A 27,575-nucleotide genomic window follows, 5' to 3' on the forward strand; every position below is an offset into this window, starting at 1 on the left:
TAATAAAACGAATACTTTCTGAATGCACTGTCTATAAAGTTGATGTTGGACATCATCATTAGTGACAGTAGATGCAAACATTTTCCAGTAATAATTTTGTGATTGACCTGGATCCCAATTACTCCACAATCTAATAGAAACACTGGATTGTGATCAACGCATTTTAATTTATACTTTGGTTCATGATTAGAAGCTGCAAACTAATGACAAATCAGTCAGCCTTGTGTGGTGACGGGAAAATTATACCCGATAAACAGCATGTTAGCATTGTCGCTGTGGGCGGGTAGCATGCCCATGCATTTAGCCACTGGGTCTAAATACAGTAAGAGGCTCCAACTGCCAACCTCAAGTCTGAGGACACCGTATGTGAGTGTGTCACTTCCACCACAAAAGTATAAAGGTAAATAATGTGACTATCACTTTTCCCATGATTGTTTTTTGTCCTCTTGTCTCAGAATGTGTAGCTTCTAAATAATAGGGATACAAATATAGAAAAAATAAATTAATAATTTTTGATGAAGCCTTTGAGAGTGTGTGGAAGATGAGCAAACTCAGTCACTATACGTGAGCAGCTGCACAAGGGAATAAAAGCTTCAGATGTTTTTCTGTAAATTAGTTGATTTCTGAGAACTTTAATAACATTAAACCTCCCTCACCACAGAATAAACAGCCTGACCAGTCAATACCTGATGGCAATGTTTGGTCTGAGCAGCCCTCATGACACTCACATGGCTCTGTCTGACCTCCACATATGAATGAACACATCCATGTTTTTAGCAAGTAGAGTGAAGTTGAGAAATAAAAATATTTTTGTAATATTGTATCTTGCAGTGTCCTATATGGGTTATACTGGTGATGAAAAATGTTTTATCTGGTCTGGTGTCAACATGAGATCTGGCTGTGCTGATTGATGTATTGATATGGCCTAGACCGTTCTCCATTCTCCAGTGCCATTATGCCTGGGATCTGGTGTGAACCTTGTACTCACTAGGTGGCATCACACACTACATCAGAGCTTCATACATACTCATCATCAGTGAGAGTATAACCTATCTGCAAAGCTGCTCACAGAGTGACAACATGCTGTTCAGCAACTGGATCTTTGTTCTGTGTCTGATGCTGCACCAGGATCTGTCCTCTCTCTCAGGGTCCTGCTGCAGCTTTAATGTTCTAGCAGCGCTGAGTGATGCTGCTAACAGCTGGGTGGAGGTTTACATTCTGACAGGGGCCTCAGGTGGTGGTGGTGGTGGTGGTGTGTGGAGGTGCAGCAAAGCCACAGGTCACGTCAGCTGGCAGGTGAAGCTCAGCAGCAGTATCATGGAGGATAATGTGAGGGAGTGCCAACTGACTGCTGCATCAATAGCTGCACACAAACAAGACAGCTTGCATTACAGAGCACTGCTTCAGTTCACCATGACTGTGACACGTTGATATTAAATGTTCCAATTCACAGAATAACTTAACCATTAAACGATAAGTGTACATTCCAAATTTTTATGGTCATAATATGAAGAGCCAATAATAAATGTATCTTACTAACAAGTATCTTTTTTTCAATCAGAAATTAGTAAAAAAAAAAAATATTTTGTTTGATTAAAATCACTGTAATTATCTCAATTTAAAAGATGCTGTATTAACATAAAAACTAATTACTGAACTAACTTATTATAAACTTATTGAAATGTTGATTCAGAATCACTTTTACATTGCTGTTGTTCTGGCTAACAGGAGCTAACTGGCTAATTCTCAGTTGTTGAAGTTGCTAGATTAGTAGGTGTGTTAATTTTTATAAAACTTTTTATTATGAAATAAAAAGTGGTATGAAATAGAAATCCTATCAGAGGATTTATTATCTAATAAAAACAGACTTTTGAAAAGATAAACATGTCTATTTCGAAAAAGAAAAAAGTCCTATAGACCTTATGAAAATAATAGTGATGAAATAATGTTTTATAGTTGTGTTTTTATTTCTTAAATCATTTCACAAATTATTCATGATTATGTATTTTAGTTTCTTGTTTATTTATTGAACACTGAACACTTTAGGGCTCTGTCAGTGTTGTACGAAGCAAAGTTTCTGTTACTGTCGTTGGAAATGCTCAATCAGCCAGACACATGCCTGGATGTAAGAGCCTGCTAATGGTCCGTTACACTGATGGCAAAGTTAGCACAGTAACAGTTGTAACAGAAAAGAATAACCTACCAATAAAATGTTTCTTCAGTCTTGGGTTTTCTGCAAAAAACACACAAAATAAAAGAAAACATTTACTGTGAGCACGCTTAATGATAAATGATTAGATCAAATCCTCACATATACTGACCCACCGAACACAATGAGGCGGGTGTGGGTGTCCGTGGAGCCCAGAGGATTCTGGGCTGTGCAGCGGAACATGGAGCCGTTGAGTTCAGCAGGAACTCTCTCTAGAATAAGCTCCCTGCCGTCATGCTCCTCTCTACCATCCAGCAGACGTCCGCCGACCTTGGTCCAGGTGAACATGGGCTCAGGGAAGACCTCACTCTGTGGACACACACACACACACACACACACACACACACACACACACACACACACAGGTGTGCGAGCAGAAAGCTGCAGGGAGATAAAGGTGAAAGAACCCTAACCCTTTTACTGCCCAAGTACTCTGGTGAAAACTGCTGATCTTGTTTGAATGTTATTAATGATTAGCTTCACCAACTGTCTGAATATCAAACTTCAAACTATCTACTACATGTATTTTTGGATCATGTTTGTTTACACTTTGGCCATATCGGCACCATCAGTGGTACTGCATTGTCTGCAAGACCCTGCAACCCTGGGTTACTTTATTACTACAGACAACTGAGTTTAATTACTCAATGGCCACATCTGGAGTTAGACAGAGTATCTCATATTTAATTAGATTCTTTTCTCTGTTGATGGGCTGATACTGATATCACTGAAAGGACTGTCGTCTGCTGAATCCAGCAGAGAGGTTTCTGTGTGATCAGGTTTGCTTGGAGAAAAAGTGTCAAGAATATGTAGGATCATAAATCATGCAGACACAATATATTGAGTCCAGCAGGCTGACAATGAGCTTTGTCAGTTCTATCAGTTAAAACAAACAATAGTGTCGTAACACATCGAAAATGTGCTTAATGTTTATGAACAGGCTTTCCTAGAAACCGGCGTAGCAGTGAATCACCAGGAGTGGAATTTAAGGAATATTCCAGGATTTTGGAAGCAGTTGAATTTAAACAGAGGGAAATAATTTGGATCTAATATGTCATGAAGACAAAAGTTACTACTCCTTACTTACTGCAGGTCACTCTGCAAAAATAACATCTGTTTCTGAACAAACAATAAAATGAAGTCTATTAAACTTTGAATGTGAAAATGCTATTCTAAAGGTTAGAAGAAAAACACTACTTTAAAATGTGCTCAGTGTTCAGACTAATGCTCACCTGTTGCACAGACAGAAATTCATCCAAACACTTTCTTACACTGTGATTTATAATAAGGTTTTCATACAGATGCCTCCCACTAACTGAACGTCTTGTGGTTGATTGGAACATGTAAATATCATTGCACTCAAAGAATTTGAATAGGATGTCAAATATTGCCTCAGAACCATTTCAGAGTGTTCTTGAAAGAGCCAGTGTGGAGTGTTTTAGCATCGCCCATGACAAAACGTCATTCAAGTCTCTGCAAGCTGACTTTCAAAGGAAGAACTGAAACCATGCGCTGCCTGCAGGAAGGAACGCTCCAATGATCCAAGAATGTACGGCACACTTGGAAAAGTGGTCATTAGATTGCTACTTTTATTATGTGTCCTACTCTCTGGTGTCGTTTTTTGAACTTTCCCTATTCAAAGGGCCACATTGTTGGAAACTCACTGCAGAAGGTCCGAGCTGGAAGCCTTGGACAGTGATCCGCACTGTGTCTCCCACCTTGGCCTTACCGGGGCTCATGGTCAGCTTGGGTCCTCTGGGAGCAGCTGATAGAAAGGCAAAATACCACATTGGACCACAGTTGACAAAGTAAGACAAAACTTGACTTTCAGATGTCTTAATAACAGGAAAGTCATCGTATAATAATAGTACATATAGTACAAGGATCTACCAACCAGCACAGTACATGTCCACCACTACATGGTATAAACCATCTAAAAACTAACGAACTGAATGTCATGGTTTGCCTTGATGGACTCTTTATGTTTTTGTTTTATTTCCTGTTTTATTTTGTAATCACTTCCCTTGTGTGTCTCCTGTTAGTTTTACTCCCTGTCTTTGTCCTGTTTCCCTCCTTTGTGATTGTCTGCCCTGCTTTAATGTGTTACACCTGTTCAATCACCTGTGCCTCCCTTGTGTACTTAGTGTTTGTGCTCCCTCTCGTCTTTGTCTGTCTGTTGTTAACCTTTTTAAATCCTGATGTCCTCCGGTTAAGTTCCTGTTCACCTTAACTTTGGATTGTGAGTTCTCTGCAGTTTCATCAGTTTTCTTTAGTTATCAGAAGACCTTTTTCCCACCTATACCATTTTGTGTTTTCTACATTTGGGTTCCATCTCCTGCATACACAACACTGAAGGCCCCTCTCCATTTTTGTCGTTCTTAGTCCAGTTTGAATTAATCAACCCAGTGGCTTGCCTATTTTAATTCTTCATAATCCTGAATTTGTCCTCCAAGAAGTGTTGGGTGAATGGAAATTTTATTTGTAGTATATTCTGCGTTTTTATTGTTATAACCAGCTGATCCGAGTAATTGTGTTGATAAGGGGAAGTGACTGACGCCAAACTCCTACAACACTTTCCCTCCAATCACAAGAACTCAAACAAACTTGAACAATCTTCCTGGCAGAGTACTCCCCTAAACGAATGCTAGGAAGCTGACTTTCTTTTTTTGGTTAATCCATAGTCCACCCTTTATGGAACTAAACAGATTTTATCTGTTTTTTCAGCATTTTGAACTGTACATTGTGCCACAAGAATGCAAGGAGCCAAAATGGGATGTGACGTTACTGAGTGGATGTGAAACCGTTTATGCTTGAATATCCTTTCCATTAAGTTGACTGATAAAGAATGAGTCTCCATGGGCAGCAGGGGTAACAAACACTGAGTGGACTGCCTGAAGAGACTTTCTAGGGATCTTTACATCCTGCATGGTAAGGGTCACAGTATTCTAGGGGGAGCTGAGCTGACTGATATTCCTGCAAGTCTTTGGTCAAAGTCTCCCTTCCGTAGTTGGGATTTGGAGATCATTAAATGTTTTCAAATCTGATTAACTACAAAATCAGAAAATCTTCATGAATATTCATGAAGGGTATGATGTCATATGTTGGCTGCAGGTTGGCTTGGCTTGGGTTTTTTGTTTTGTTTTGTTTTGAACTGAATTGCTGTCAGTGAGTTCGGTTGTATCTTGACCCAAGTAAGCAGAAGGTGAGAGGTTCTGTCAGTGTTGCGCTCAGTGTGTGAAACTACACTATTTCATGAAAGTAGTAAGTTCCAGGTTTACACTTATATTTATGAAAAAATAAGTACCAGTAAAAAGATTTGTTTGTTCACTTCCTTACAGCACTCTCCTAGGAGCGTGTTTGAAATCAATGGTTGTGTTCATCTCATCACCTCATGATCAGAGTGACTTGGCTCAGACAGATTCTCTGTGCATTAACATAGAGTTGTTAGCTCTAATTAGCTCAGCCAGTGTGTCAGTGCATCATGACTCACCCAGTGTGACCTCAGCCTGCATGGGCATAGACAGAGCTGGGTGGTTGACCTCACAGCTGAACAGAGCCTCATTGTCCAGCTGGGGGTTGAGGCTCCAGGTCAGCATGGCTCTCACCTCCATGGTGCCGTCTCCTGCTGCCTGCTGCCGGTGCTGGAAGTAGTAGAGTGGGTCACTGCTCTGGACCCAACGTGGAAACTCGCGGCTCACCACCGTCTCAGGTATCACCTCAGAGGTTGGCTTAGGGTCAGATTTGGACCCCGGCTCTCGGCCCGGTTCAGGGCCCTCGGGCCCGTCTTGGCCCAGCCGAGCTAGCTTCCCCTCTTCTTCCAGCAGGGACAGGGACTTGTGGAGTTTGGTGTCATCAAGGTCTCGACTGCTGAGAATCCGGGAGCTCCAGAGCCCCGCCTGGCTTTGGTCTCCCACTGTGGAAGATGACTGGGCAGTTGGCACTACATCAATAAGCTCACCATCCCGCTTGAAGTATACCTGACAGGCAGAAACAAAGACAGGTGAGCTCCACAGGAACAGGCACAAGAGTGGAATAACCCTGACCCTCTGGCAGAATCTTAAATGATAGAGGAAACTCGGAGGACTCACTTTGTTAATCAAATCTTTTTCATCAGTTCAAAGATTTGTAGTCACTGTTCGTTTTTTGTTTGTTTTTTAAGCCAAGCGATCACATGACTTTGAGAATGAAGGTTAACTCGCTGTAATAACTGTTGTCTTACTCATGACTGTAAGAAAACTGTGGTGTTTAAACACATCATTCATTTTGCTCTCTTCACAGAGACTGTTGTCCCTCAATGTCAATGCTGCGTACCAGTATCCATGAGGTGTTAGCTTGTCCTCAGCTGACAAGACACAACCAACCTCAGTTTCAATCAGATGATCTGACTTCTACAAATGTTACATACGTATAAAGAAATGGACTCTGGATGTGAACTATTAACAATGGATGGATTCAGAAAACATGAAAAAATCTGTGATGTTTTGGCCCTTTTGAAAAAACAAACATCTGGATGACATAACATGTTCCAAAAAACAAGCTAGCAGCAGAAGAGAAAACAGCACAACAATGCTACCTTCAGGAGGTAGAGCAGGTGGTCGTCCACTAATTGGGGGGTCAGTGGTATTCTGTGTGTGTGTGTGTGTGTGTGTGTGAGTGTGTAAGACTAGAAAGCGCTATACAAGCGCAGTCTAGTGACCATTTTAAACTGCTGCTGAAGGCAGTACCACACTGTAGAATCACTAGTACTACAGGGAAATGTTTTGCATTCAAAATTTTACTTTAAGTACATTTTATGGCTAATTCTGCAATATCTGAACCATGTATCAAAACTAAACATTTGCTTTATGCAACAGATTGCCCCTTGTCAGTGTCACATAGCTGTATAATGATGATTAACATGTCAGTTAATTTTCATGTACTGTAGCTACACCTCAAACTGCAGGAGGTAACTTCTGTATATAGTGTTGGGTAGTTTCATCCTTAACAATGTCTCAACTTTATAAACTCTTCACAGCTTATCTTTATAATATGTATATGTGTTGATATACAATATTCAATTCAATATTAATCTGAAAAGTAACAAAGCTGTCAAATGTAGTAAAATAAAAAGTACAATATTTCCATCTAACATTAGTTAACATCTTATATGCTGATCTAAAAAAAACAAATGCAATGATAACGCAATTTAACGCAATCTTTTTTTTAGATACAAGGACAGATTTTTTTCTGAAGGGTTCAAGGCAAAAATATGGGGACTGCCTTTGGATCTGCTGACCGAGGCCACACAGACACTCCCCAACTGTGGACCTGGAGCCAGCAGCCACAGGCGAGCCAGCAGAGAAGGTGCCATGACCCGGTTCCTTGTCATCAATGTTTGGCGAAATCATAGCAGAAGAAACTCTGCAGCAGGACCATGGTGTCAGAAATGATTATTTACCTTTCAGAGCCACTCATCTCTCGGAGTGCACAACCACTGGAGCGCTGGAAAACTAACAAGGATCAAGGTTTTTGTTCTGTTCTGTTGAACAAAGTTAAAGCATACTGTCAACTGAATAAGGATGACTTTTTGTGGTCATTTTATTAGGTGACGCTGCCACCTATTGGCGGTCCCAGTACACTACAAAGCTAAGCAGACTGACCAACTGCTAAACCAGCTGCTTTAATGATGTACAAAAAAATGATCGGCATCAGCCATGGATTAGCCAATCACACTCACAGATGATTGGTATCAGTATCGGCAGCAAAAAAATAAGTGCGAGGCATCCCTAATGGATTGTTTTGTTTTGTTAGCACTTTAGCTGCCTTGATGAATTCTTAATCTCTGTTGGTGAGGGCTGTGTCTTTGCTCCCTGCTCCCAACACCAGGCCACAGTTGGTGTCAGTGCTCTCGCTAACACTGACTTGGCTGTTGATAACTTTAACTGTTCTAGGTGGTGTTTTCACCTCGCTCCCAGTGTACAGTGTCTCCGGTGGAGTAACCACTATACTGACCCCTCATTACTGTAGTGCCTGTATAGCCCCTCTTCTGCTAGATCATGGCCATAATCTTTGCCCCTCTTGTCTCGGCCCCCGACCACCTGAGAGAGAGCCTACCTGTCTCAGGCGTAAACGGGCTGAAGTGCTTGTGCAGGGGTTATTATGTGGTGGCACGCATGGGTTGGATTGGCAACTCCCTCTCTCACCTCATGCTTACCCTCAGCTTTCCTGCAGGAAGTGGGGGTAGATGCTTCCATTACCAGCCTCAGTGATGCTTCACTTTTGCGTTTGCCTTCATGTTGAGAGAGCTTGGATGCCTAATGTCCGCCTTGGTGCAGACATGCCACCAGGTCTGGCTCGCACAGTCACCCCTGATGGAGACATGCAGGAGGACCTCTCCCTGCCATCACCATCATCCCACACCGGTGGCTACCATGTATCAAGGTGTTAGTGGTAAGTAGGACCCAAATGCAGCCAACACAGGGGAATGGGGTGCAGGATGTTTAATTAGCAAAAAATCCAGACGTGAACGTGACATGAGCAGACATGAAGACAACAGAACATGAACAAACCCAGAACCAAACAGGCAAACCGACACAGACAAAGGGGAGCACAAAGACTATATAGACACAGGAGGCAAGGTGATTGCACACAGGTGAAACACATTAGGGCGGGGCAGACAATCACCACAGTCACAGGACCAAGACAGGAAGCAAAAACACTGACACACATGGAAACCAATTACAAAATAAAACAGGAAGTGCAAAAGTCCAAAACAAAACTAACAAAAAGTGTCTGCCATTACAAACCATGACACCATGGGCCTCAGCGCCCAGCTGGCTTGTCCTCAGGCTTTTCCCCAGCAGCAGCTCAGATGCTGGGCTGCTCACAGTTCAGATTCCTGGGAGGTTTCCACCTTGGCTCAAGTGTATAAGAGTGAATTCTGACACCGGCCCCCAGCTTCCAACCAGGTCAGAATGACCATCATCAAGGACCCAGCAAAGACTTTAGCCCTGAACCAGGAGCTAGCCACCTTTCTGACCAGGGGCGCATTAGAACTAGGTTGCACCCCAGAGGGTTCTACTCAACTTCTTTTCTGGTGAAGAAGACAGGTGGGTTTCATCCAGTCCTTGACTTAAGCAGGCTCAACAAGTTCCTGAAGGTACTGATATTCCATATGGTGAGCACAACAGGCGTGCTTTGAACTACTTCCCCAGGGGAATGGTTCATGTCCATCGATTAGAAGAACGCTTACTTTCATGTCTGCATTGCGCCTCAACACAGGCAATTTTTTGCCTTACAAGGCCATTGTTTTCTTTTCCGGGTGCTTCCATTGAGTCTCTCCCTCCCTGCGTGGTGGCGGCTCACTTGCCCCTGCTATCATGGGGCGTGTAATCCTATCGTACCGGGATGACTGGCTGATCTGTGCACCATTCAGGTCTCAGGCGGCCCAAGATACAGCTCTCCTCCTCTCTCATGTGGCCCACCTGGGTCTAACAGTCAACAGTCCAAAAGGGCAAGTCGTTGCCGTATATCCAGTTCCTAGACCTCTTGGGCAAATGTACAGTGGCCTCACCCATTGTTCCCTTGGGCTTACTGTCTCTGCGTTGTTTGCAAGGATGGCTGAACAGCCTCCATTTGGACTCCAAGTGGCACAAACATAGGAGGCTCAGAGTGTCACGATAGTGCCTCCTCACTCCGTTCCCACTGGGGGAGAAGTCTTACCTGGAGAGGAGTGTCTCCATGGGCTCCATCCTATCTCGCAGAGACATCATCATGACGGATGCCAGCCTCTCAGGCTGGGGTGGACTTTGGCAGAACAGGGCACTACAGGGGCAATGGTCTGCACAGGACTGTGCAGTGCATGTCAATGTGCTCAAACTATGGGTTGTGCACATGGCTTTCAAACACTTCCTGTCATACCTGAGGGGGAAGCATGTACTTGTTCGGTCGAACAACACCTTGACCATGTACCACATCAACACCAGGGGGGGCACCAAATCAGTATGGTTACTGAGGGCATCCCAGGACTTGCTGACATGGGCAGCCCTGTGGCTGACTAGCTTGCGGGTTATGTATTTGCTGGTGGAGAGGAACATGGCTGCAGACTTCCTTTCCCATCACAAACCCCCACTGGGGGAGTGGTGACTCCATCCAGAGATGGTGCACACCATCTGGGGTCTTTTCAGCAGGGCAGAGGTGGATCTCACTCTCTCCCTCTGGTTCTCCTTGATGGAGAAGACCAGTGCTAACTTTAGCCTTCCCACCAGTTTCTCTAATATTGCCTACACTTCAGAGAGTCCTCCAAGAGGGCTAAAGACTTCTGCTTGTGGCCCACTTTTGGCCAGCGTGGACATAGTTCCCTTTCCAGCACAGGTTCTGTCACAGGTCACTGTGGCGCCTCTCTGACAGGAAGGAGTGCCCCTAGAGGCCATATGTGCCACGCCCTCATGGGCATCACTGAGCACATTCTCTAGGTTCTACAAGGTGAATGTTGCCACCCCACATACTCTGGGTGTGGTAGTTCTACCGAGTTCCTCTAGGTCTTTGCTGTGAGGTATGTGTTTGGGATTCCTTGTGACATTGTTGGTACTAATCATCCAATGCCTAAAACACCACCTCTGGTGTTCATGAAAGATGAAAAGGAATGGAATTTACAAATGTAAAGTGTTACTTTAAGCACTGGATCTTCCATCTCATGTATGCATAGGTTGAGTATTTTATATCAACAATGTCACTCATGACCCCAGATGACCCAAGAGAGAGGGTATATCTGCCGGCATCATCAAGGAATCTGTTCCTAGAGAACCTTGAGAGCTCACAATGTTTCTGAGTGACTGAACGCTCTGGTGGTCATCCAGGATTCCTTTCAACCAGAGAAGAGAGTAATTCTTCTATAAAACTGAATTGTTTAATCTGGGTTTTACGCGTATTACATTGTCCGTGACCAATTAAAACCTTTAACAAGAATGGTAAATGGTAAATAAAACCATGTGACTATTCTAAATGATACAAAAATAATTTTCATAAACATTTGCTAGGGGGAGGGGGGTGAAATAGCTGTTTGAGGGTAAAGCCTTGGTTTTAGGGTTACAGGTTAGGCATTGACTTGTGATGGTTAAGGTTAAAGTAAGGGGCTGGGGAATACATTATGTCAATAACAGATCAAAGTACAAACAAGGGATTTGTGTGCATGTGAGTGTGTTTGTGTGTGTGTTGAGTGAGTGAGTGAGACCTGTAGTTTTGTTACCAGTTTTTACTCCACATACATTACTTGTGTTGGAACAGTTGTTTATGGAGAATAAAAGGAGAATTTATGGAGAATTAAATTTTCTAGTGGCTGTTCCTGGTACTGCATGTAGTTTAGTAATTGTGCTTCCTGTGTAGCATAGAAGAGTGACAGAGGGGAAGTCCCTTCTCTGCAGCAGAGTCAAAGCAAAGAAGACCATCTTTATCCATTCTTTTGGTTGCAGACCTTTGAGTGGCATTATAAGTACGTTTAATGTTTATCATTACTGTGTGAATGTTTTTCATTATATTGTTTTTGTCATTTGTTCAAATATGACCAATACCATGTGTGACTACACATGGTATTGGTTTAAATTGTTCATAGCATACTCACCTCATGCATCTACCTGGGTATTTCCCTCATCATACTAGGTTTTTTGCTTAACTGCTTTCCTACCAATAGATAGATAGATAGATAGATAGATAGATAAGTAGATAGATACTTTATTTATCCCCTAGGGGAAATTCATGTGTCCATTAGCTCATTGTTGATAATAATAATAATAATGATAACAACAGTTGATAATAAATAAACAATTAATTAGATTAGTCCACTTCCTTTGGCTGAGGTGTTGTATAGCCTGATGGCAGTGCGAACAAAGGATCTCCTGAACCTCTCTGTTCTGCAGCGCAGTGAGAGGAGACGTTTGCTGCACCTGTAGCTGCTTCTCTGTCCTGCCAGAATGTTGTGGAGAGGATGATTGGTAATGTCCAAGATGGCCTCCATTTTACATTGTATGCGTCTCTCCACAAAAGTTCTGAGTGAGTTCAGACTCCTGCCAAGCACAGACCCAGCCTTTTTGACCATACAATAGTGCACTGACAAGATTTTACTTACTAATCTGTATTTTTCCTGTGCCTTTTTTGTCAGTTTCACACTTCTTCATATTAAATCTGCCTAAAACAATAATTGTTCTACTGTATTGTTCTCTTATACTATTTCTTGGAAAAATAGTATGAAGAGGAGTCTAGCTGGCTGTGAAAACTCAATATCAGCTCACTAGGAGGACACTGGGGGAAAACTACATTACTGAAAGCTATAATATTATCCAGACATCGTACTTGTGCTGTGCATACTGCTCCATTTATAAATGTATGTGTTAGTGGACAGCTTGCAGCTGGTTGCTACTGTGTTAATCTTGTTTACTGTTTGAACATATGGTCATGTGACCAGAGAGATTGGTGTCTGCCATCATCACTATTTACCACAACTACAATAGCCCAGTTTTAGGCTGAGGTGACCTTGGTTAAACAAAGAGAGCTGTTAAAACAGGCATTCCAGTTCAGTAGATAAACACAGTAAAAGATTGTTGTCTCATTCAGGACATGTGAAACTATGCTTCACTGGAGTTTTATTTTATCACATATGCAGCTGTCCTTTAATCCCCTAATATTAATGAAATACATTTTCCAAAGAGGTCACACAGGGTATAGCTTTAAATAGCTTTTTTCATTTCAAACTTTCAATCCACTGCAGCAAGCATAAAGCAAGGACATTGTTTTTTTTTTTTCTGTGACCACTTCAAATCATTGCTTCCAATGCCATCCTGCAGTCAACATAAAAGTATTCTCTTTCACTGTATCAGGATTTCTTAAAAGAGTTGTTTTCCATGATCATAGATTAATGGATGGATAGATGGATCATTAAGCTTTCCTTCCTAGCACACAAAGCAGTGTTACAAATTGATTATGAAGAATGAAACCTTCAAGAGAGACAAAGAGTAAAAAGGCTCCATCTCACCATGGGAGCTGGCTTTGCTCCTGTAACAATGCAAACCAGAGTGAAGTTCTGGGCCTCATAGCGGCTGAAAGGAGCCGGACTGTTGGCTGCCACCACAGAGATAGACTTAGGAGGTACTGCAGAGAAAATACAAATAAGACTTAGGCACTCTAACATGGAAATACCTTTTGATTCATTGAAGGAAAATAAATATATAGTACGGTTATGAGGTATCTATATGGAAAAGAAAAAAATTGTCCTAAGTGATGAATCAGTATGCTGGTGATGACTCTGAGCAAAGACTGCAAAAGTACCTTCAAAGAGAACATTGCAAATCAGTTCAATTTTACTTGAATCAAAGGGTTGGGGTTTTTGGAAAATATGCTCATTTTCTTTCTGAGAATTAGATGTTCAGATGGTTCTTAATCTCTGTTAAGTACAGAGCTGGAGTCAGGGCGTGGATCACCTAGCCTGTGGTAACCTGCACACCCCTCCACCCCCCAAAATTAGCAGGCATCCGTCCATCACAGCTGATGCTGGATTGCACCTGAAGGGCCATCAGTGGCGATTGTGCCTGAATGCCTACTTGCTTCATGTCACACTTGCATTGCTTGAATTGCAAACGTGGGCAATCAGTAGGCCTGGAGCCTGTCGACAGCTCACCATTCAGAAGCGCTCTAGGGAGAGACTGGGTCCGTCCTGTGGATGTGGCTGAGCCATCTGAGGTGGTGCTGGCATATCGTGGCAAACATGCTGCAGGAGCAAACATGTTGCAGGACATCAATGTTAGGTACTACTGTCTGCCATGAGATGCACTTAGGCATCACATGTTAAGCTGTTTACTGCTGATGATTAGGCTTGGTAGATGTGAAGACCATGTGCACACGGTTCAGTACTTGTTGGTCCACACTCCCTTTGACTGCTCTCTCACTGTGGCAGTCCTCGCAAGATGGGTGCTAAGCTCCACATCAAGTGACAGGTCGCTGGAGACTGGGGACCCAAGGTATGTAAATGAGTTGTCACAGTCAGTTTTATTGTTGATTGTCGCTAATGGTGAGGCTGAACATTCTACAAGCATCTGAGAGTCTGACTTGGTGTGGGATGGTGCATTGGCAAATAGTATTTCCATCAGGAGCACACTGGTCACTTCGGTCTTGGAACGCAAACAGGCAAGGTTGAAGAGTTTAGTATCGGCTCTGGTTAGTGGGTAGACACTTTCAAAAGATGAATGGAATGCAAATGTCAGCAGGAGAGAGAAGAAAATTCAGAAGAGTCAGTGCAAAAACACAGTCATGCTTCTCTCCGCTGCAGACGGGAAAGCCTCTGATGTTTCTCCTTCATACATGCTGTTGTGAAAAATTTTATGAAGGTGAGTTTGGGGGCACAGCCAATTTTTGCAAGCAGCTTGAGGAGATAATCTCTTCTGTAAGACATTTCTCCTGCAGCTGTCAGAGGGTGAAGAACATGTACCATGTTTCTTGCTGACCAAAAATCTCACTGTGGGAGTCAGGCAAGGGCAACATGGGTGAAGACCTTCCCCATGATGCTGAACAGAGAGATGCCATGGTAGTTACTGCAGTAGTTACTGCAGTAGTTACAGTAACTACTACAGTCTCCCTTCTTGTACAACATGATGATCATGGTGTCATACGTGTCCTGGGGGACAGCTCTTTCATTCAAACACAGGTCATGAAAATGTGGGAATCTTATAAGGATCATAATTACAGGTGCAGCAGCCTCTCACAAATATTTAATAAAAAATCTTGATACCAGAATTCTAATAGTTTTGAAAAGAATTGGATATATCCACAGAATTTCCAGTATTTCCCATTATTGTTTTTTTTAATGATCCTTACACAAAAGGCCGCACCCAACTTGTGTCAGAAAGGTGTAACTCCTGCATGTTAACCCCCCGAATCTGAACAGCAGCTGATTACCATGCAGATATCTATGGTTTGGTGATGCCCTGACTTTTCCTGTAAAGCAATATTATTTAAAATTCAGATAAGACATCATAAATTAATACATACCTATGACAGTGAGGATAATGCTTCCTGAGGCAAGAATCACTTTGTCTCTGGAGCTCTTGTCATAGATCCCGACATGGCACTCATACAGGCCATCATCCTCCATCTGGACCTCAGGAAGCCTGTTCATACACAACAATTACAGTGGTTAGCGATATCTTTCACTTTCAACATTTGAGTTTTTTAACTCTTCTAATGTCACCTCCACTTACGACTACTCTTCCTCTGTCGAGAGAAAGCAGGTTTGAATGTCCCTCCAAACCTTTCTGTCTTTCAAATCATTATTTGAGGACAGCATGGTGGTGCAGTAGTTAGCACTGTTAACTAACCACAGGGTTCAAACCTGCTGGCTGGGTACTCTGAGTCTGTGGCTTCCTCCCACAGTCCAAAGACATGTAGGTTAGGTTAACTTAAAGTTAATATGAACATGTCCATCTCTATGTGTCAACCCTGACTGGCCACCTGTGTACCCCATCTCACACCCAATTTCAGCTGGGATTGGCTCCAGACCATCAAGGATAAGAAGTATAGCTAATGAATGAACATAACACGTGTTGTCTAGTTGTTGTAGCCTGCCTTACCGCACAGTTGACTGGTAGACCAGGTCATCATGTCTGTGGATGTCTTCCATGTGGGAGTAGCTAGTGTTGTACATGGCATCATAGGTGAAAATTTTCTGCTTGACACCGCCTCCTTCAATCACCTGAGAGAGCGAGATTACATTGGTATCACGACCTGTGTGACGTCGGTCCAAAAGAGAAATTTCAGTGCAAGATAAGGTGCTGCTTTCAGAAGTAGAGTCCTAAAAAAAAGATGAGATTTTTCACCCTGTCCTCTGGCATTAATAATTTCTTTTTGTTTGCACTGCTACGCCTAAATACCGTCTCACCTGCTGTTAGCCAGACTGTACGTCTAGTTTGTATCCATAAGAAAGTCACCACCAAGGAGAACGCATTAATTACATCTATATTTTTCTCAGTTCTAGCACAAGACCACTATTTGACTGTATGGATGTTTTCAAACAGGCATATTGTGAACAGGAGGAAGGCCTTTCATGAACCATATACAGAGAGATTGGCAAGCAGTTGTCATTGCATTAAGTTCACCTGTGTGTTCACCTGAAACCACACAATCTCTCGGAGGTTGCCATCTGTTTGGAAGTTGCACTTCAGTGTGACTGTGTCTCCAATCACAACAGGAGGAAGTGGCTCAATGGAAACGGTTAAATACCCTGCCACAGAGACAAAAATGGGAGATATTTGAAAATTACATTGCATTCCAGTCAGTCAAGTCAATTTTTATTTGTATAGCGCCAATTCACAACATACATTATCCAAGGCACTTTACAAATAGAGCAGGTCTAGACCTTCTCTTTATAATATCATTTACAGAGACCCAACAATTCCCACCAAAAGCAGCACTAGGCGACAGTGGCAAGGAAAGACTTCCTTTTAAGAGGCAGAAACCTCGAGCAGAATCTGACTCAGGGTGGGCGGGGCCATCTGCCTCGACCAATTGGGTTGGACAGAGAGATAGCGAGAGAGAGAGAGTGATAGAGAGAGCAAGAGAGAGCGCAGAGGAAAAGATCAAGAACTTACAATGATAGCAATATTAATAATAGAGATAGTAGCGGCAGTATCAGCAACAGTAGTGTAATGACAACTAGTGCTCCTACTGATAAAATAGTTATGACAGCTGATAATTAATAATTATCATTATTAATCATAGTAAATTTGAGCAGGTTTAGCAGCAGCTGTTGAACAGGATCATGGGGCAGTAGGTGGTTTGCAGTTGCAGATCCAGATTCTACAGCTGCAGCTCTGGAGGAGGGAGGACCTGCAGAGAGGAAGAGGAAGGAGAGAGAGAGGCACACAGCCTGGGCGCTTCATGTGGTTGAGGGGAAAAAACAAACTGTTAGAGTGATGCAGTGGTTTTCAGAAAGTTTACAGGGATGTCGTCGGCAGGACAACCTGGACTATACTGTACTGAGTTTACTGGTTTATTGAGACTGAGGCCCAACCGCCAGTGGTAGGATGGCAACAGGTAAAGCCTGAGTTTGTAAAAGAGTAAGAAGCTAACTGAAGGTTATTTGATTTGACACACTGGAGGTTGTTGTGGCCACAGTTTGTGTCACTTGTTTACCACAGAAAACATGAAAATTAAAATTTTTCTATCACATGGTGTAATCAGTCCAGCTGATATCTTTTCAATGGGATAAAATATTCTCATTTGTAAAATACACTGGAAACACAAGGGAGATCCTGCTACCAAAGCCTCACAGGGTTTACTTCAGGTCATGAAAAACCCACATTAGAGATGGCTGGGTTGGAAACTGGCTTTCTAAAACAGTCTCAACATTAAGGACTATTGTATTGGAATGTGTCCACCATGTGATATTAGAGCGTTTAATTTATGTGCTATAGTTTTTATGTTAATTGTCGAACCTATTGAGAATAGGAATTGTGTACTTAGAGTAGAAGCACCTGCAGTTATTATTCAGTATATATCTACTGGAGACCAGTTTTCCTGTTAACTTGTCTAAACAAAAATTCACCCCCAGTACTATGATAGAACCTTTTTACATCTTCAAGTCCGCAGTTATCTTAGTCCAAAATGAAGACAGCCCTATTTTCTATCAAACCTGCCAATACTTATCAACGGTAGAGGAGTAGCTTTATAGCTCACAGGCATGGCAGGAGAGGCATGGCATGGAGATTGTGATGGCCTTGTTCTCAGAAAGGGATCCTGTGAGTCCAACCAAGTGGTGTGAATCTCTTGCAGAATGGGAGGGTACTATCAGGGCATTTTGAATGTTGCCATATCTCATGGAAGAGGCATGGATCCAGAACAATCTAGGAAGGGCTGTTAGGAAGCTACAGAGTACCTTTCCGTGAGCATCGGAGACAAATACTAGAGAGAGGGCAGATATTTAACCTAGTCATGTTCCTACATGGTTGTGGCACCATCAGCACACGTTTGGAATAATTGTAGCAGCCCTACTTGAGGCTTTTGAGGAAACACCAGGGAATTTTAATGTGATAATTCTTAATCCAAGTTAGAGAAAGACAAATGCTATGAGCTGCTGTCTGTATCTGATGATGGATGTAGAGCAGAGAGTATCAGAGCATACTGCAGACGCTGCTTTTCCACCCTATCAACTGCAGCTCTAGTGACTCAGTACACCCTGAGGAAACTTAACATTGAAATAATGGTGGTGACACCTGACCTATTATCCCTCCAGAATGACCCTCTGCTTACACTGCATCACTTGGACCTCTGTGCCTTTAGGTCCTATACCACCCCCAGCAGGCCCACCCCCCCCCCCATCTAGCACTCCCAGAACATCTAGACCACAATTATTTTTCCCAGCACCCATTCAAAGGTGACTAGCAACTCCCAGTCAAAGTCCCACGTAGTTAGAGCAGTGTCATTCAACCCGACTTTAGCAAGAATAGTAAGGTCTAATAAAGGCAGCAAAACCCCCAGGAAGATGGCAGATAGATCCTCAAAACCCAGCATGCCTCCTACCAACCTATTACACCAGTGAAGTTTACTCTTACCCCAAACACAGACAGAGCTTCAGATGCAGAGAGAGACTGGGATCCCCCTGCTGGACATGAGAACTAGCACATTCAAGTAGATTACCCAGTAACCTGGGGCGAGGCTCAAGCATGCGTCAATGCCTCGTCAGCTACCCAAATACTCTCAGAACCACCACAGAAAGAGCCACACATGAGTACAGAACATGATTTCTTTAGAGAAGGAGTAGCTCGGCAAGACAAAGCTATGATTAGAAAAGCCATTTCCTCACTCCAGTCGGACACAGTACAGTAGAGTATGTTGTTTGATATTGGTTTTGACAAACTGATTGCCATTTCCTCCCTAATCATCATGCCATAAATTTATGGCGTCCGGAATGGCGTCTCCAGTCATGGATGATGATCCACCTCAGGGGACATAGTTTTGAGCTACACAGCCCATGGTACCACCAACTAAGTAGCCGCCACATTGTAGGATATGAAATGTCCCTTTCGCTCGCAATGAATTATAGTATGGAGATCAATTTGACATAGGGAAATGATGTCCGAGACGCTAGCACTGAATTGAGCAGGAAGCAGCGGGAGAAGAGGAACTGAGTCAAAAGGTAGAATCCACTCTTCTCTTGAAGGATCCAGCTATTGGACCATATATCTCAGGGGCTATTTTCTCAACTCTTAAAACTTTAACTGTGTACTGACAATGATTGGCAACTATAGCAATGATACCACTCCTGCCTTGCCCTGATCTATAATTGTCATTGGAGTTTCCTGGTGTAATCCCGCCACTGTCTGTCTTGCCCCCATGGTTCTCCACAGACTACAATCCACAAGCCCGGCTGCCGTGCTGAGCCTGCTTTGGAATGTATCAGAGACTTGTTAGCATGTCTGCCCCCCTTCACCGCTACAGATTTCAACCTTTTATTCAAGTCACAATAAATAAGCCTGTTTCAAACCTTTACATGTTGTCTGAGTCTGAGTTCTGCTTGTGGGTCCCTAAAACTAAACCAAAACTTAACACCATGATGAAATGAATTAAACTACAACAACAAACAAAAAATAGTTTGCTGTGTTCAAAGCAGCAGCATTTGGTACAGACTTTTCCTCGAAGTACTCCAAATTTCTCTCCTGACATATGATGACATTTAATTTGGAGTCCAATCCCTTGGAGAGGATGGGATTAAATTTAGCAAGAATATACAGCTACTGCAGTATTTCTCTATGGTTTCTTTTTGTTTGTCAGATTAGCAGCTCAGCATCAGTTGGTGCTTATAAAACAACAAAGCGTGATAATCATTCCATCCATTAAGGCCAGTTGCCCTGTACTCATCAGTGAACTAAAACCTGACCCTGGCCCCTAGTGGTCTAATAAACACACAGGCAGCTCACACAGCTCACTGCTTAGATATACTTGTCCCCAGGAGCAACAGTATTTACACTAGGTTAACATTTGTGCCAGTGGGATTAAATGGGTTACTGCAAATATAGGTACATATGATTTATTACATAGGTGGAACACATTTGGACATACAGTATATAGACACATTGGACATGGATAGACACATTTGGTTTCATTATGTTATAAATCATGTGATAAATTCAAATATTGATAATGTATTTTTCACTTCAATTCTAATATAATATGTAATATCAAATAGACTGACATATAGTCACATGCTTTTTGGACATTTCTCATGTGAAAAAAAATGCAGTAAAAAATATAAGACCTAATGTGTCAAATTTCTAATGTGGTATCACTTCACGTGTTATTAATATACATATAGGAATAGGTAGAGTTTGGACATTTAACTTATGAGAAAATCCACATTACACAGCCACATTTTATTTCCAGATATTTCAGATATAAAATTCCAGCTGTCACATGTGAAAACATCAATTTCATGTTTCACACAAAGAATTCACACATAATCCATGTGGTTTTTACCTTTAACATGTCAAATACTACACTTCATATGAAAAACTAAATTCCACATGTACTTTTATTTAAGACACTGAAACAAACCTGGACCTGATGTCATCTTTACAGCATGTAGTCTGTGTGGGGTGAACTAACGTCCAGGAGCTGCCTGCCAGTGCTGAGAGGCACTCTGATGCCCTCTATCACCAGTCAGCTCACCTCTACAATGCTGGCCTGTTCCACATGACGTCAGACTGCCTACAGATTATTTTCCCATGTTTTTCCTCTTAATCCTCCCTCCAGCTTTTCATCTAAAGAGCCAGCCATTTGCCAAGCTGGTCTCTCTCTCCACACACACACACACACACACACACACACACACACGCACACACACACACATACACACACACACACACACACACACACAAACAAGGTAGCAGAGAGATTAACACATATCAGAATAAACCTGAAATGATTAAAAAAAAGCAGCACTCGCACATGATAACTGATTCATAATGTCCACTAAACAATAGAAAACAATCATTAAACTGAGGAAAAGCATATTTTGTAATGAGATTAAGGTTAGTGAAATTAGATATTGAGGGGCGATATTACTGTCCCTGCTCAGCTTAGGTTTGGTTGTGGACTATGGCTGCTTTTGCCCTACTTTATGTGATAAACATAGAAAAGCAAATTCAAAGCTTAGCCTTTATAGAGTGCTCTGTACTGTAAAGCGTTTGATACTACTTGTTTTGTGTTGAGCAGAGAGTTGGCCTAACTGTTAGATAAAAGGCTCCACTCTCAAACACATCAGCAGCAAGCTGAAAGAGTATAAAAACTATTTAACTAGTGCTGCTACACTGTGCATTAGGAATGATAAACATCAGGCAAAATAAAAGCTGCTCTGAATTGAAAATGCGGAAGGTTTCCGCTCATGTTACCTGTCTTTGATCACAAAGCTCAATTCTATATTTAGGGCAAGATATTTAGATGGCTATATATTTATGTATAAATTCATATTAAGGACAGCAAGGTAAAATAGATAAATATTGTAATAAAATAACAGAATTATTTCAGTTTATTTTACTAACCAAAGCAAGGTTTTAACACAGCTCAGATATGAAAACCTTTTATTTGGAAAGCATGGGGATTTTAAGATTATGCAATTAAAATTACAATAGAGTCATTATGTGTTTAAAAGGGTGGGGGGAAAATGACAAAACATCCCAAACTGAAAATCAACTGGAGCAAATAATGTGGATTAATGTGGATTAAACAGTTAAATTTGAGTTACAGTGAAGTAAAATTAAAAGTAAGGTGCCTCTGGAGGCCATGATGTAATGACAACAGCAAAGTTGTATTTAATCATTGCTATCACATTTAAACATTAATATTTCAATAACACTTGGAACTTGTGACTTTTTTTCTGTTGCCATCTTTTTTTTAAACTATCATTCTATTGCCTTTATTTGAGAGTCAACAGTAAAGAGGCAGAAAACATGGAGAGAGAGAAAAGGGGTATGACATGCAACAAAGGTCCACAGCCAGAATTGAACTATGAACGTTATACTTGTGTGGCATGTGCTGTAACCATTCAGCCACTCCTTCTGATACCTGATTTATAAGCAACATTGTCAGAAACGTGAATAAAGCACTTAAGCTTGGAAACTGTGATATCAACAAAGTGATATTCAACAAGGTGAAATGTGATTCCTGAAATATAATTTCATAGCTCAAATAGAAAAGAAACAAGAGAAATCATTTCCAATTATTAAAGTCATAGATAGAGAAAGAGAAAGGTATTTGGTCTACGTGTCTGCAGTTTGCTGACCAGTTTGTACAAGTTGTTTTTATTATGAACATGTGATGCGGAGAAAAAAAAGCAGAGAGAGGAGAAGTAGTTCATGTCTGATGAGGTCAGTCTAACTGAAATGTTCATTTATGATCATGGAAGATATTTAACAGTGTGAGGATCATTTTTCTAATAATTCTGTGTTAGATTTAAAATGAAGCTATAATAGTTATCATGTAGTAATTTAGTGATTACTTAGAAGCTCTGTTTTAAAACCAGAGTGGACACATGGAAGCCTCAAAAAGCAAAACGATTCAACTGATCTGTAAAAACATCTGTTGCTCTTTATTATTTTTCACTTGGTCACATAGTGATTTACCCTAGGAAGAAATGAACCACCGTTGTTACCCTGAAAACCCAGAGTTATAGTACATTTATATTTACATTTAATTATTTGGCAGCTGCTTTTATCCAAAGTGACTGACAAGTGAAGGATATCAGTAAGGTTCAGTGCAGTAGGAAACCTTAGTGTAAATATTAAGTGAAAGTAAATCAAATAAAGAAGTGTACTGAAAGTGCATAGTAAGTGCTAGTTAGGCATGTGAGGGTTTAAGGAGAGGAGGTGCTCTCTGAAGAGAGGAGTCTTCAACAGGTTCTTGAAGATAGCGAGGGACGTCCTGCTCTAATAGACTTTTGTAGCTTGTTCCACCATCAGAGAACCACAGACCAGAACAGTCTGGACTGAGACTGTCTTGTGTGCAGGGATGGTGATGCCAGACGACATTCATTGGAGGAATACAGTGGCTGAAAACCAGCATAAGGCTGAATGTCTGAACTGAAATAGATGGTGCAGACCCAGAAGTCACTCTGAAGGCAGCATTAGTGACTTGAATTTGACCACGGGCCATGGGTAGCCAGTGGAGGTCGATGAGTAGTGGAGTGACATGTGCCCTTTTGGGCTGATCAAAACCAGACAGGCAGCTGCATTCTGGACCATCTGCAAGGCTTTCACTGTGAGTGAAGGGTGGTCCACCAGAAAAGCATTGCAGTAGTCGAGGTGAGAGATGGCCTGGACCAAGAGCTGAGTGGAGTACTGAGTCAGGTAAGACATGATTTGTCTGATGTTGCATGGAGCAAAAAGACACAACTGGGAGAAGGACGAAACATGGTCAGAGAAGGAGAGCTGGTCATCAAACATGACACATAGGTTTCTCGTGACCTTAGTTGGGGTAAGAGATGAAGAGGAGATTTTGATATTGATATGAAGAAGAGACTGATTTGCCAGGATGACAAGGAGTTCAGTCTTAGAGAGGTTAAGTTGAAGGTGGCGTTCCTTCATCCATGTGGATATGTCAGAGAGACAGGCCAAGATCCGCTCAGAGACAGTGAGGTCTTGTGGTGGGAATGAAAGGTATAGTTGTCATCAGCATAGCAGTGAAATGAGAAGCCATGCAATGCCAGTGAAGTATTTATCACACGTGACTGCTAGCACAAAATATGGTTTGGAGGAGGTTTGTGGGAATGGGATCCAGTTCACATGTAGTAGGACGGCTACCGGTCTAAGTTTTGACCCATCATTCTCAGTGAGAGGGCTGAATGAGAAAAAACTTGTGTCCTTTGCCTAAAGGAGACCTGGACATGTGGTACGACCACTACGTGTTGAGTGAAGAGGGTGGAGAGGTACTGACTGGAAGAGGCAGAGAAGGGCATGATGACCACCATCTTTTCAGTAAAGGAGGCAAAAATAGCAGCTGAGAGATTTGTGTCCGGTGGGGGTGGTGGAGGATTGAGTAAGACTGAGTAAGGTTTTTTAAAGGTGGGAAATAGAGTTAAACCTGAGGTTGTACAGAAGTACAGTAGCCTCTGGATTCAAACCAACAACCCAGGGATCAGCGGCTGACTGAGCCACGGCCCCCTCTCTAGTGCTTCTTTGATTGCAGCTGCTGGATTTATAGTGACACAGCAATATAATTGTATGTTCTTGTATGTTTTTGTTATTGGAAACTTTCCAAAGCAGATGAAACTATTTTCAGTTCTATGTTTTATTAGCTGCCAGGCAACCACTTGTTATTAACATTATCATTAATTTCATCATGGCCAGATTAACCTGCTAGAGAGCCCTGGGGCAAAACTTTGTCGCTCTGCTCTCATTCCCTGCAAATGGTTAAAGGGAAATATTGTAGATATGATAAATAAATTGCATTTGGTGAATATTAGGTTAGGCAACAGGAAAGGTTAATTATAGGTCTTTTAAAGGATGTCATCCTCCTTTAAAATCCGACTTGTTAGACACTCATCCGTCTTCCCGACATCCACACTTTGTCGTTCTTCATTAGAGACACACTACTTCCTGCATTGGCACTGAACGTTGTTGCTGGATGTATTTATTTAGGACTGTGACCCCTAGCACAAAATAAAATGATAAATGTTTTAAGATTGTCAGACAGGGCCCTTCTATAAGAGAAAACCACAAATTCAAAATTAATCAAATTACGAAAAAAAAAAAATAAATAATAAAATAAATAAATAGTCACACAGTGAACCTGGAGCTGTTATAGCGTCTGGGGGTCTGGGCCTCAGAGTTGTTGTCCATTTTGTGTGGTAATCCAGTCTTGCATTAAGAAGATCCAGTGGCAGAGACTTACAACTTGCTTCAGTTACACAATCCATCAGTGTGGATCATGTCTGCTTTTACCATGACCAGGGGTGGACAGTTGTCAAGTACTTTTAATGAAGTACTGTACTTCTATATATTTTTTTTTTATATCATATATATTTTTTGGAAACTTGTGACTTTTACTCCACTAAACTTAAAGACAAATATTGTACTTTTGACTCCACTACATTTCTATGAAAGACTTTCAGTCAGTGAATGAATTTTATTTTGAAAATGTGATAGATCAACCACTGTGTTGATCACAGGAGAAAAACCAAACACAATCAACCCCTCCACTGTCAGTCATGTTTGAACCTGTCAGTGTCCTAACCATGGCGACGTTAGATAAAGATGAGGCAGAAGATTCTTCACCAGAGACCATGCTCTGATCTGAGGTCTGTGTTTGAAGCTTTAGTAAAGAAATTACCAGACTTTATTATTATTTTTACTGACTAAAAAAAATACAAAAACAATAGCTGTGTTTTTATGGCCATTTCTGCAGGCTTTGAATATTCTACAAGCTTTTATTCTACAGGTTCTACAAGTAGCTCAGTGTATTTGGTAGATTGTTTCAGAGTCATTCAGTTCTGTAAATACACTGTGGAATAATAAAACAATGTGTTGACATTTAAAAAAAAAAAATACAACTTTCACTTGTATGGGAGTCATATTTGACCAGGGGGATCTATACTGTAACTCAAGTAAGGAGGTTGTGTACTTTGTCCATCTCTGACTGTGACACACTTATCATTTGATGTAATACAATTTTGAAAAGTCTGAAATCACACGAGCCATGACCTCAACATGCTGACATTCCCAGCAATGAGTCTGAGCCATGAGTACTCATGTAATAATGTAGATATTATTATTTATGACATAAGCATTCATACATCATTACACCATGAGTAATACTCAGCACTCGTGGGTCGGACCACTGCCAGGTTCTTGTCCTACATTTTGATCTCAACTACACACCTGTATAGCTTAGTGACTGCATCATGCTGGTTTTGATGCTATAGCTCTGAGAAAATCTGTCCACAGACCGAGAGGCAGACAGACAGAAAGACATAAAAACACTCGGCAAAGTACTCAAAACAGCTACTGTTGTAATTCTCACTACAGTCGGTTTCTCCAGGCCCAAATTTTCAATGATGACATACATGACTCACACACAGACTCACAAAGTGAAAACAATTCTAACCACAACGCTGTCGCGGCCAGTAACCAGACATTCACTGTGTCCACTGTGATGGATTACCCAACTCAAGGAACTTTCAAGTCTCTGCGAGTTGATTTGAAACCAAAGGCAGCCTGGGAGTTCTGACAAATGCAAGATATTTGACAACAAATTTAAACTCAAAACATGAAGCACATTCCAATAATCTCGATCTCAGCAAGATATTTCTGAAACCCTGAAAAGGTCAGTGATAGTCATAAGGCGAACATCAACAATATCACACAAACAACAAATCATAAAACACCACAAAAACAATTTGTAATCATTCAAGCTTTTTAGAGCACTCCGAATTTTGTTTTCATGCCATAACATCTCATTCAGACATTGCTTATAACTCCTGGAGATGCTGCTTGTTGAGGGTCGTGTCCACTTACCAGCTGTCAGACTGAGTTTGTGAGCACAGAGGAGGAGGAAGCAGAGGCCGAGAGGACTTGTCATCCTGCTGGGTCGTGCTGTTCAGACCGTAGGATGCTCCATCTGTTATTATCAGAGCGGAGGACGACGGCGGTGTTTCATCTCCCATCCTTCACACTGAGGCTGCCGCGCTCTGCAGCTCGGGTTTATAGTGAGAGGATTACTCTCTCTCTCTCCCTCGCTCTCTCTCTGTCCTCTCTCTGGCCCTCCTTTCATCTGGTGGAGGGTGGGGGTTGGGCGGGTGTCGGAGGGGGGTAGCCTACAGTGTGTCGATTGCCTTGCCTTTATGCACTACCGCCCCACCGCCCTTATCAATCAAACTTGTGATTCACTGTATGAAAAGCATTTGAGAGTGGTGACGAAAGTTTTCTCTGGCTGCTATTCACATTAGAGTCACCTGAGGAATTCACATGCTCATTCAAGAAGTTCTCTGTGGCTACAGGACTATGTTTTCATCCCCTTTATTTCATTTCTCCTTGTGTGTCAGAAGTAGCTCCAAACAACTCGCAGTTCATTCGAGCCCACAACATATGTTAAATAGGCCCATCAGTAGGAGCTGGTCAGTTTATTGCTACCTGATTCATACAACGAAATTATGGTGTTACCGAATATTCTTTTTTTTCTTCAAGAAAATCAATATATCTCTTTTGGTTTATTTGATTTTTATCAAAATATTTTTATCAAAATCAAATAGGGTTGCAGCGATTAGTCGTCATAATCGACGACGTCAACGTCAATATTTTACGTTCTCATACTTACATTGATTTATTTGTGGCGACCACCATATATTTATTTTCTAAAT

The 27,575-nt window shown here is 41.7% G+C and overlaps 1 protein-coding gene across 1 annotated transcript; it reads right to left on the minus strand.

Moving 5' to 3' along the window:
- Positions 1-160: 160 nt before the first annotated feature.
- On the minus strand, positions 161-26,873 carry LOC130174575 (immunoglobulin superfamily member 21-like). Its single transcript, XM_056384531.1, has 10 exons — positions 26,734-26,873; positions 16,327-16,451; positions 15,802-15,923; positions 15,224-15,342; positions 13,215-13,330; positions 5,700-6,186; positions 3,874-3,974; positions 2,326-2,518; positions 2,204-2,233; positions 161-1,363 (listed from the first exon to the last, which is right to left on the minus strand). Exons 1-10 carry the CDS (start codon positions 26,795-26,797, stop codon positions 1,281-1,283), a joined length of 1,440 nt encoding a protein of 479 aa, XP_056240506.1. The 5' UTR covers positions 26,798-26,873; the 3' UTR covers positions 161-1,280.
- Between the last annotated feature and the right edge of the window lie 702 nt (positions 26,874-27,575).

Source organism: Seriola aureovittata, chromosome 9, assembly GCF_021018895.1.
Source record: "Seriola aureovittata isolate HTS-2021-v1 ecotype China chromosome 9, ASM2101889v1, whole genome shotgun sequence".
Taxonomy (NCBI): Eukaryota; Metazoa; Chordata; class Actinopteri; order Carangiformes; family Carangidae; genus Seriola; species Seriola aureovittata.